Genomic DNA, 12,553 nt, shown 5'->3' with positions numbered 1-12,553 from the left:
AAGTTAAAATGTCATAAACAAACACACATGTATGTATGTATGTATGTATGTATGTATGCATCTATGTATGTATGTATATATATATATACATACATATATATATATATATATATATATATATATATATATATATATATATATATATATATATATATACACATACATGCCAGCATATGTACATGCATTCCTACACACACACACACACACATGTATATATATATATATATATATATATATATATATATATATATATATATAATTATTAAAGAGGACAACAACTGTAAAGGCAAGACAAACATCTGAAGTCATACACATGTACATAGACATACATATATGTGTGGCTGTACATGTATGCACATACATTAACAGCAGCATTATAGTGCATTTGGATAAGCAGAAATGTAAAGTAATCTAATGGGTGCATGTTTTTCTCAAACACACATTATTTAGCTTTAACCAGTTGTGCTACAATTCTTTTTGTCACATTCATAACTTGGTACCTTGGTTTGATATCTCTGTAGTTGCTTCCTTCTAGAACATCTCCTTTGCCCTTGTTGCAGTTGATAATAAAGATGTCAGTCATTAAGAATGATATGATACCTCCCTGTACTATGTGGAAAAAGTACATGAGTGACTAGTGTGTGTCCTATATTGGTATCTCAGTATGCAAGCATATCCCTGATGGAGGAGCTGTTTCCTCTGCATCTTTAACTCTTTTTATACCAACCAACCAACCAACCAACCAACCTAAGACTTTTTAATTCCATGTTAACTTGTGCTAAAGTGATCTATATTAAAACCTTCTGTCAAAATTTCATGCTAATATACATTCCAAACACTCAGCTTTAATGACAAAGTTATTTCATTAAATCTCTCCTTATTTTAAAAGTTATTGAAACAAAGGCAGCCAATTTATTTCATCAAAAATATGGAAACAGAAGGGTTAACCATATTTTTCACCATCACTGCCAATTTCAATAGCTGGTCTCTCAATTAGATCTACATGACAGATCTCCTTCTCCCTCTTCCTCCCACACATGTTTCTCATTTAACAACCCCTTCTAGTAATATCTCAAAACCACTTTCTTCTTAGCATCAATGAGAACAAGAGAGCTGCTATCATTTTGTACACATTTTTTGTCCATGATGTCTTGATTAACACTGACACACTGCTTTGCAATCTAAAACATTTCCCACTTCTGATCCTCTCAACAAAAAACATTGGCAAACCTTTTTCTTACTTTCAGCTGCTCTCTGTACTATGTGTACCTGACATCTAGTGTTTCTTCTAGCTACATGATAGAGTTACTCGCTTCTGAGTTTCTTCCAGTCTTCCTTAACCTGTCTCTTAGCTTTTATCATTCACTCATCTTTACCATTCCATTACCATGCCACTTTCTGCCTAGATAGAACTTTGATATCTGTGGTATGTTTCATTTTTTGTACCTACTTTTTCTAAAATGTCTTGTATCTCTGAGTTTATCTAACTCTTATCTTGAGTTTTGCTCATTCCCAGTAATACTGAATAGTCATTTCTTCACAAAGGAAGGACTTTGTATTAAGAACCAATTACTCATCTCATTTCCTGAGGAATATGAAGACTATCTGGCTTCTGTGTTAATTTAATTGACAGACAATCAGGTGGTTGGCTGGATTCTGTAACTTAGAGCTGCAAATGGTTAGGTCTTTCGCAACACAGGAGTCCAAAAGCCTTAAACATTCTTTATTTTATTGTATAAATAGCATCAACTTGCATATTCATCAAAATAGCCATAATGGAATTTCCCAATATATTCAGTATTTCTAGTCATAATAATGAGGTTGCTGTCAACCATTACTGAGTTAGTCTGCAAGAAGGTCTCTAGAAACAGTTGTTTTGCTCAATTGCCTGTCCTGGTTTAAGTGTACTATTATTGTCATGTTACCCTTAATAACCTATGGTTAATTATTCTTTTCTACTCTAGGCACAAGGCCCAAAATTTTTAGGGAGGGGGCCAGTTGATTAGATCAACCTCAGTATGCAACTGGTACTTAATTTAATGACCTCCAAAAGGATGAACGGCAAAGTTGACCTTGGCGGAATTTGAACACAGAACATAAAGACAGACGAAATACCATTAAGCATTATGCCTGGCGTGCTAACATTTCTGCCAGTTCGCCACCTTCTATGGTTAATTATTCCGTCACATGTGAGTATCTTGATTACTTTACTTATCAATTTTCCTGCTAACACTAATCCCATGTCTACTCCACCCTCTCTAGCATTATTATTCACCCATAAAAATTTCTTCCAGTCCTTCCTGACCTGTACCTGCATTCTTTATCCATGAAGAGCTCCTCTCTATCTTATCCCTTATATACAACACATATTTAGGTGCAGGCATAGCTGTGTGGTTAAGAAGTTTGCTTCCCAACCACATGGCTTCAGGTTCAGTCCCACTGCATTGCACCTTGAGCAAGTGTCTTCTACTATAGCCCAAACCAACCAAAGCAAGTGGATTTGGTAGATGGAAACTGAAGAAGTCTGTCATGTGTGTATAAGCATGGAAAAGTTATAATGATGATATCTACTTGCCTCTACTTTAGAATCTCTACAAATTTCTCCAGGCATACCTTTCAGTATAACAACATTAATGATGGTAGCTCTGATGTTTTTACATCTGAGCTGAGGAGAGTTTCCAATGGGATATTCCAGTGAACTTAGGTGGGTTTCGAGTGTGTGTGTGTGTGTATGTGTGTGACTGCGACTATATGGTCTCAAGTTCAGTTGCACTGTGCTGCAACTTGAGCAAACATTTTCTATCATTGCTTTAGGTTGGCCAATACCTTGTGAATGAAATTTGCAAATACAAACTGCATTGAAGCCTATCATATGTGTGTGGGTGTGTGTATGTGAGTATGCATATTTAAGAATCAGCACATGCATGTGTATGCATGAAAATTGCCAATTCTGTTTCTCACATGGAATGGTCTGTCCAACAAATATTGTTGTGTTTACACTCCTAGTTGACATTACATATCACAGATCTGCATTTTATAAAAGACCTGTATATCATCATCATCATCATCATCATTTAACGTCCGTTTTCCATGGTGGTATGGGTTGGACGATTTGACTGAGGTCTGGAGAGCCAGCGGCTGCACCAGTCTCCAATCTGATCAAGCAATGTTTCTACAGCTAGATGCCCTTCCTACACTCTGAGAGTGTAGTGGGTGCTTTTTATGTGCCACCAGCACAGGATCCAGTCAGGCGGGCCTGGCATCGATCATATTCAGATAGTGCTTTTTACGTGCCACCAGCACGGGAGCCAGTCAAGCCTTAGCACCAATCATCTTTGGATAGTGCTTTTTTTATGTGCCACCGGCATGGGAGCTAGTCAGGGGGCACTGGCATTGACCATGTTCGGATGATGCATTTTACACGCCATTGGAATGGGAGCCAGTCAGGGGGCACTGGCCACAACTACGATTTTGGTTTTACTTGACTCAACGGGTCTTGTCAAGTATATCATATTGCCCGACACATCAAGGGTACTCTTAAATGGGTCAGTCATGCAACACTGGCATTGGTCATGGCTGCAATCTCACTTTAGTTGTCGGCTCTTCTCAAGCACAGCATATCTCCAAAGGTTTCAGTCTCCTGTCATTGCCTCTGTGAGGCCCAACGTTCAAAGGTCATGCTTCACCACATCATCCTATGTGTTCCAGGTCTACCTCTTTCACAGGTTCCTTCAACAGTTAGGGTTTGGTACTTCCTCACACAGCTGTCCTCATCCATACATAACACATGGCCATACCAGTGCAGTTGTCTCTCTTGCACACCACATTTGATGCCCCTTATGTCTAACTTTTCTCTCAGGGCACTCACACTCTGTCGTGTATGCACACTGCCATTACACATCCAGTGGATCATACTGGCTTCATTTCTTTCAAGTCTACAAATGTTCTCAGCAGTCATGGCCCATGTTTCACTGCTGTGTAGCATGGCAGTTTGCACACATGCATCATACAGTGTACCTTTCATCCTGAGCGAGAGGCCCTTAGTTGCCAGCAGAGGTAGGAGCTTTCTGAACTTTGCCCAGGATATTCTTATTCTAGACGCTACACTCTCAGAGCAACCACCCCACCACTACAGACTTGGTCGCCTAGGTAGCGGAAGCTATTAACTACTTCTAGTTTTTTCCCCTGGAATGTGATGGAATCTACTTTCTGTACATCTTCAGTGTTTATTGCTCCTGTGTACCCCCCCCCCCCCCCCCAAAAAAAAAACTATCTTTCTGGTTAACCTTCCTTTGATATTGCTGCACCTTTTATGTATCCATAGCTTACACTGGGTACATTGTCTGGAGTTTCTACCCACACCTTTTCTACAGATTGAGCAGGGCCATCTACTTGAAGGGATTTGTGATTTGTTAGATTTACTACTTACTAAGACTTTTGCTTTTGTTAGGTTAACCCTAAGGCCCTTCGATTCCAGACCTTGCTTCCACACTCTAAACTTCGTCTCTAGTTCTGGCAGTGATTTGGCTATTAGAGCAAGGTCATCAGCATAGAGGAGCTCCTAGGGGCAACCTGTCTTGATTCCTCTGTTATTGCCAGGAGGACTATAATGAACAAGAGGGGAGCTGAGGACTGATCCTTGGTGAACTCTTACTTCTACTCAGAATTCTTCACTATACTCATTACCAACCCTCACCTTACTGACAGCATCCCTGTACAGCCCTTACCAACTATTTGTCTATCCCCACTTTCTGCACTGATCACCAGGTAAGAGATTGGAGTACCCTGTCAAAGGCTTTCTCCAAGTCAACAAAAGCCAAGTACAGAAGTTTATCTTTGGCTAGATATTTCTCCTGCAGTTGCCTTACCAGAAATATAGCATCAGTGGTGCTTCTGCCTGGCACAAAACCAAACTGCATCTCATCTAGGCTAAATCTCTTCCAAATTAGTTGGGCTATATCCCTCTTTGTAACTTTCATCACCTGATCCAATAATTTGCGGGCTTGTTTCAGTTTCCATCTAACAAATTCACTCACAAGACTTTGGCTGGACTGAGGCTCTAGTGGAAGACATTTGCCCAAAGTGCCACATGTGGTTAGGAAACAAACTTTTTACTACACAACCACTACTGCTGCACACACGCACATGCACACACGCACATGCACACACGCACATGCACACACGCACATGCACACACACACACACAAGAAATATATTAAGTATATATATATATATATTTATATATATATATATATACATACATACATATATATAGATATACATATGTATATATATATATATATATAAGAGTGACATATACAAAAGAAACAATGAAAAAAGAAGAAAGCCTCCCTTCTCCATCCCTTGCACAGTACATAAAAATGATTTATACTAGGTGTCAATTTTAGACCAGTGATTAGAGGTTAAAAGCCACTGATTTATTACAGATTGTAATGCACTGGTTGGCAAGCAGTCAAAGAGGACGGCATTTTTCTTATCTTTTCCTCCATCTGGTTTTTAAGTCACGATTTTAATCCAAACATTAGATTAAAATCTGTCAATAATTTAACCACCTTGATTTTTTTTGTTTTTGATATAGTAAACCACTGCTTGGGTTTACAATGTGAGATATTCTAAATCTTTATGAGCTGGTTAAAATGTCTTTTATCTTTTACTTATTTCAGTCATTAGACTGTGGCCATGCAGGGGCACCACCTTGAAGTATTTTAGTTGAATGAATTGATTGCAGTACTATTTATTTTTTTATGCCTGACACTTATTTTATTGGTCGCTTTTGCTGAACTGCAACTTACAGGGACATAAACAAACCAACACCAGCTGTCAAGTGGTGATGCGAGGCAAACTCAGACGCAAATCCACACACACACACACAATGGACTTCTTTCAGTTTCTGCCTACCAAATCTCCTCACAAGGCTTTGGTTGACCTGAAGCTAGAGTAGAAAGCACCTGCCCATGATGCCATGTAATGATACTGAACCTAGAACCATGTGGCTGGGGCGCAAACTTCTTACCACACAATTTGACCGATGTCATTGTTGTTGGCAGTGGTGTCATTGGCATCGATGTCATCATCATAGAATTTGTTGACGCAGATTTTTATGTAGCTGGATGATGCCCTTCTTGCCACCATTCTTCAGCTGTTTCCAAGTAAGGTACTATTTTCCCATGTCAGCATCATCATCATTATCCTCCTCCTTTAACATCTGTTATCATCATCATTTAACATCTGTTTTCTAAGCAGACATAGGTTGGATGGTTTGACAGGAGCTGTCCAGGCTCCAATTGTCTGTTATGGCATGGTTTCTAAGACTGGATGCCCTTCTTAACATCAACCAGTTTACAGAGTGCACTGGGTGCTTTATATGCGGCACTGACATGGGTGCTGTCAGGACATATTTTCACAGGTGATTGGAAATGAAGGGCAGTGCTTGCAGATGATGACACTTGTTTTACAAGTATCATGTGATGTCAGGACAAAAAGACACAAGCACGCATGCACACACACACACACACACACACACACACACACACACATGTACATAATATATATGATGGGCTTCATTTAGTTTCTGTCTAGGAAATCTACTCATAGTGCTTTGTTCTTCCTGAGGCTATTGTAGAAGACACTTGTCCAAGGTGTCTAGACTTGGAAACAAACAAGCAGATGAGCAGACACCCGACCTTATAATGGTAAAGGTAGCACCGTTCCATTATCATGTGATGAGGAAAAAATAATGGTTGCAGAGAAAAGTATCAAAACTGTTGAGTGAAACACAAAAGGAAAAATGAAAAAGAAATCGCTCTCTCTCTCACACACACACAAGTCAAAAGTAACAGAAAACAAACCAAAATGTCTGATGATGAACAACCTCCTCAAAACAAGTGATGCTCCTCCTCAAAGTAATGAGGAAAACACTAAAGAAACAGATGAGTTACTGTCCTACACAGATCAAACCACCAGCTAACAGACAAAATCATGTATCTGTGGTGTCATGGATATTCTGGTGATGTGAAAATGACAGCAGTGCAGTTGGGATTGGAACAGAGGAGACAAGCAATAAGCAATGGTAGGTTGTTGGTAAAAACAACACAATGGCATTATGAGTGATGGTGACATTATATCTGCTGTTGATGAGATGTTTTGACTGACAGGATGACAGCTTCTTCACCGATGGTATCCAAGCACTGCAGCACTGATGGAAGAAGTATGTTGACTGCAAGGGGGACTATGTTGAAAATAAACCTCATTTGGTAACATTCCACGAGAGCATCTTGGTCAGCCTATGAACTTTTCAGTCGACCATCATACGATGAACTGAAGCAATCTAATCAGAAGACATGCATTGTAATCTACTCCAACCAACTAAAATAATATTAAGAGATGTCTTTTAGGTGCATAAGATAGCAGTATGAGGAATAGGTGGCAAGTAGAGACATGTCAGTAGATTATCTTCCATGTATGGACAAGAATGTTTCGTTGACTTTAAATCAGATCTTATTCTAATTGTTGTATGGTTTATCATATTTGTTATTTATTCCATGTAAATATTTATACTTTCACTAATTTAGCCAATTATATATATATAACTTAATGTCTTTTATCCCTTCCCTTGTCTTTCTGTAACTTACCTGTTCAACCCCACTTGTCTTTGGAATGTGTTTAATGTATCTTTGTTCTTTTTATGTGGCTCTGAGTCCTTGTGACTAAAAGAGTGATGTTGCTGCTGCTGCTGCTGCTGTTGTTGTTGTTGTTGTTGTTGTTGTTGTTGTTGTTGTTGTTATTATTATTATTATTATTAAGGTGGTGAGCTGGCAGAAACATTAGCATGCTGGACGAAAAGCTTAGCGATATATTACATCCATCGCTTTGATCTGAGTTCAAATTCTGCTGAGATCGACTTTACCTTTCATCCTTTCAGGGTCAATAAAATAAGTACCAGTTGAACACTGGAGTTTATGTAATCAACTCATCCCCTCCCCACAATTATTATTATTATTATTATTCAGTAGTTTTGTTTTTATAGTGTGCTTTCACTTCACTACCGAGCACAGGTCTGTGTGCCTTGGGTATGTGCTATGATGCTCTTATGGTTACTGTATTGAAAGTGTTTTGCGTAGGGTATGTGCAGTGCCCAGTAGTGCAATTTTCTGTATGTTATATATATTTGTAAGTCCTGGTGTTTTTGTTATGTATTTGTCTGAATATTTTTTTATCATACCTAAGGCACCTACTATGATAGGAATTGTTTCTGTTTTTAGATTCCACATTCGAGTTACCTCTATTTCCAGGTCTTTGTATTTTGAAAGGTTTCTCCATTTCTTTTAGGGAAACGTCATCTGCTGGTATTGATACATCAATTAGAAAGCATTTTTTTCCTTCATGATCTCTAACAACTATATCTGGCCTATTGGCCTTAATTTCTCTATCTGTGTGTATTGGCATATATTCCAGAGTATGGTTGTTTTCTCGTTTTCTGTGACCTTTTCTGGCATGTGCCTATACCATCTTTTTTCTGTTGTTATTCCATAGTGTTGGCATAGATTCCAGTGTATGTAGGTCCCAGCTCTGTTGTCTGAATATATTCCTTCTTAGCCAGGACTGGGCAGCCAGAGATAATATGGTTTATTGTTTCTTGTCCATCGCCACATATTCAGCAGTTTCTTTTCATTATATGTTTTTTGGTAATTTCTGGTGGGGAGCTTGGTTGGGAAAAAATTCCTCTACAACCTTATTCTCTCAACCTTGCTCCTTCTGACTATCATTTGTTTCGTAGTTTATAGAATCATTTAGGGGACATAACTTTTGCAAGCCAGGAGAAGGTTGAAACTGACATTTCAGAGTTCTTCGCTTCGAAACCAAAAGAGTTTTACATTGATGGGATTAAAAAGCTTGTAAATAGATGGAAGGAAGTCATAGATAATCAGGGAGAGTACATTGATGATTAAATTTCAATTAAATGTAACATTTGATCACTTGTTTTCTTTATTCAAAATTCGGACAGAACTTATGGGATGACCTGATATATGTTCTGAGTTCAAATTCCACTGAGGCCTACTCTTCTTTGCCTTCCATCCTTTTGGGGTCCCCCCAAATTCCAGGTTTTGTACCTATAGTAGAAAGGGTTATTATTATTCAGGTGGTGAGCTGGCAGAATCTTTAGTATGTTGGATAAAATGCTTAGCAGTATTTCATCAGCCTTTTCATTCTGAGTTCAAATTCTGCTGAGGTTGACTTTGTCCTTCATCCTTTTGGGGTTGGTAAAATAAGTGCCAGTTGAACACCAGGGCTGATGTAAGTGACATAGCCCCTCCTCCAAAACTGCTGGGCTTGTGCAAGAATTTGACATCTATTATTATTATTATTATTATTATTATTATTATTATTATTATTATTATTATTTCAGTGGTAATCGTGCTTCAGATAACACTAAGAAATGATGGAATGCTTTAATGGAATAAATTTAAGTGATTAAGATTAGCTAAGTGGTGATTTCCTTTTTTTGTGGCATTATCTGTGGATATATGAATCTTAAATTATGAAAGATAAATTGAGTTTCTTGAAGTGGAAGGAAAATCAGTTAATGCGCATTAAAACGTCCAGAAATACCACAAAGAAATTGTCTATTTTTCACATTGTCAATACTGAAAGACAAACACATACAGTTTCCTTTGAAACTCTCTCTCTGTCTCTCTTTCACATATGCAACACCTATCAGAAAACAAGAACTACTTTTTAATCCCAGGAACCCAAATATTCAATACAAAGACTGGTGGATTGGCAAAATTAATCGAAAATCAGATAAGATACTTTGCAGTATTTTTCCAGGCTCTTTACATTCTGAAGTCAAATCCTGCTGAGGTTAACTCAGCTGTTCGACCCTTTTGGTAGGTCAATAAAGAAAAGAGTCTTTCAAATACTGGAATTGATATACTAACTATTCCTGTCTCCCAAAATTTCAGGTTTAGTGCCAATATAAGAAACAATTATTATAGAATATAATTTATAACTGGTATACGTAATTAAGGCTAGAGTCCAAAATGATACAGTTCAAACAACAATGGGTATCAACAGGATCAGTGATGAAATAAAATGCAGACGTTGAAACTGGATTGTACATATCCTTACAAGATTAAGTAAGTGATTGTACGATGGCACTAAAGTGGAAGCCTGAGGGGAAAAGAGCAGCAGGGTGCCCTAAAACAACATGGTGAAAGACCATTGACAAGGAAAGAAGATGAGAAGGGTGGAGAAGTTGGAATGAGACTAGAACAGTGGCAGAAAACAGGGCTGGTTGAAGAGATCATTTTGTGGCTTTATGTACCTCATGACATGGAGAAAACTAACTAACTAATATGCAATTAAGACAGTATCAAATTAAAATAGCCACTTATGTATCATACTTAATGTATACACACTGTTGATAGAAACAGTTATTGCAGTATTTCTCCTGAGATAACATCTGTTATAGATGAGCTGTATTAAAAACAGAATAAATATCAGAGGGAGATGAAAATTCATTCCATCAGTGACCAGTGATAATATCAATGTATTTTGGCCACTTTGGAACTTCTGGACTGAAATGCATGTGATGTTCTTGTTGGCCACTGTTGGGACTGAACCTTAACAACAACTTCTTACTAGAAATATACATTAGAATGATTTTACTTACCCTCCTCGAATGTAATCCAAAAATGTGTATACTTTGTCGATGGAAAAGCTCAATAAATCTACCTATAAAAGATAAGATAAAATAAAATAAAATCATGATAAAAGAACCAATTGTAAGTTTATATAATATTAAGTTATAATTTATATAATATTAAGTTTTAATTAAGGCAGTCCATCAGGCGGAGAATTAGTAGAGTTTTGCCTACTCTTTATATTAGTCAGACTGGTGAAAGCAACAACGAAGATGATGTTGTCAGTCTGATTAAAATAAACAGTATACATTATATAAATTCATTTCAGAAACATAGAATTGTATTAGTAGAGTTATTAGAACATTGGATAGAATGCCTTTTGGTATTTTTTCTGACTTTCTGTGCCCTGAGTTCAAATACCATCACAACTTTATCTTTCATTCTTTCAGGGCCAGTAAACAATATAACAATTCAGGATGGTGGATTGGCAGAACTACAAGAAATAAGTACAAGCATGGGTGTGGGTAAGAAGATTGCTTCTCAACCACATGGTTCTGCATTCAGCTCTACAGCATGATACTTTTCCTATAGCCCCAGGTTGATCAAAGCCTTGTGAGCGGATTTGATAGATGGAAACTGGAAGAAACCCATCATGTGTATATGTACATGTGTGTGTGTGTGTGTGTGTGTGTGTGTGTGTGTTTTACTGCTTCCTTGCCTTGACATCACATGATAGTTGTAAAAACAAATGTTACCATAATGCAAGCAGTGTCCGTCATTTCCAGCCTTCCATGAAAACATGTCTCATCATGGGAAAATAGTACCTTATTTGGAAACAAGTGAAGGTTGTTGACAGGAAAGGCATCCAGCTGTAGAAAAGTGGATGTTACAATGATGGTGATAACAAAATTGAACTGGATATTTTGTAGTATTTGTTCTGGCTCTTTGTGTTTTAAGATCGTCCCAGGACAGTGGCTTGATAAGATTGTCAGAGTGTCATGTGGTATCTGTACTAACCTTTTGTGTTCTGATAGCAGTGACCATGATGAGACTGGTACCAAGCTGTATTGGCCCTAAAGCATAGATCTTTCCATTGGACAATATCAGTGACATGATGAGGAGAAATTTGCAAATATGGACAACAGCTTGTCTTAAAAAAAAAAAACTCAAAAGAACCCCAAACATTTCAGCAAAGACTTGCCCAAACTACTGCCTACAGGTAAAGATATATGAGTAACCCTGATCAATAGAAACCTCTAGTTTTAATTAAGGTTGTCCAGTCAAAGTCAAAAACTAAAGTTTTAATTAAATCTTAACAGTTTACTATATTTAATATCCAAAGAATCACTCATTACAAGTTAGCAAGTAAATTTATATGTACTTGATCAAGTAGCGCAAAATAAGGGCTATAAATTTTCCAACAAATTTTTTTGGTGTTTGAAATAAAGGCCTCCTTGGTGGAACATTATGAGTTCACAAGAGGCAGCAAATGTCAAGAAGGTACTATGGGAGAGATGCTGTGTATTAAGGGGGTCATAGACAGTTTTAGAAATACAATATTTAAACCAGGTATGGAACTTATATCTTAAACACGGTTGATAAAAAAAAAAAAACCCTTTTATTATGAATAGAGTGTTAGTTGGACATTGTATTATCAATGAGCAAAAGCATGTCATATGGACATTGTATTATCAGTGAGAAGAAACATGCTGGGATCTAATATAAATTTCATGATATAAACCTTTGTTTACTTCAGTGTTTTCATAAGAGTTTATCATAAAGATCACTAGTTCATGGAAATATCTAAACAGTGGTGCATACTGGATGGGACAATATCAGAAAATATGGATAATGAACCACCAAACAAAATTAACTTCTGTTTCATTAAA

At 37.4% G+C, this 12,553-nt stretch overlaps 1 protein-coding gene across 3 annotated transcripts in view; it reads right to left on the bottom strand.

The window, feature by feature from the left end:
- The window catches only part of LOC106882052 (copine-8), a 271,614-nt gene that overhangs the window by 19,859 nt on the left and 239,202 nt on the right, over positions 1-12,553 (bottom strand). For all 3 annotated transcript variants that reach the window (XM_052968691.2, XM_052968690.2, XM_089354138.1), the window contains one exon: positions 10,694-10,755. In XM_052968691.2, coding sequence (XP_052824651.1) covers positions 10,694-10,755 — 62 coding nt within the window. The remainder of the gene's footprint in view (positions 1-10,693; positions 10,756-12,553) is intronic.

Source organism: Octopus bimaculoides, chromosome 6 (genome assembly GCF_046866305.1).
Source record: "Octopus bimaculoides isolate indiv1 chromosome 6, ASM4686630v1, whole genome shotgun sequence".
NCBI lineage: Eukaryota > Metazoa > Mollusca > Cephalopoda > Octopoda > Octopodidae > Octopus > Octopus bimaculoides.
This window is presented reverse-complemented; position numbering and strand designations above follow the sequence as displayed.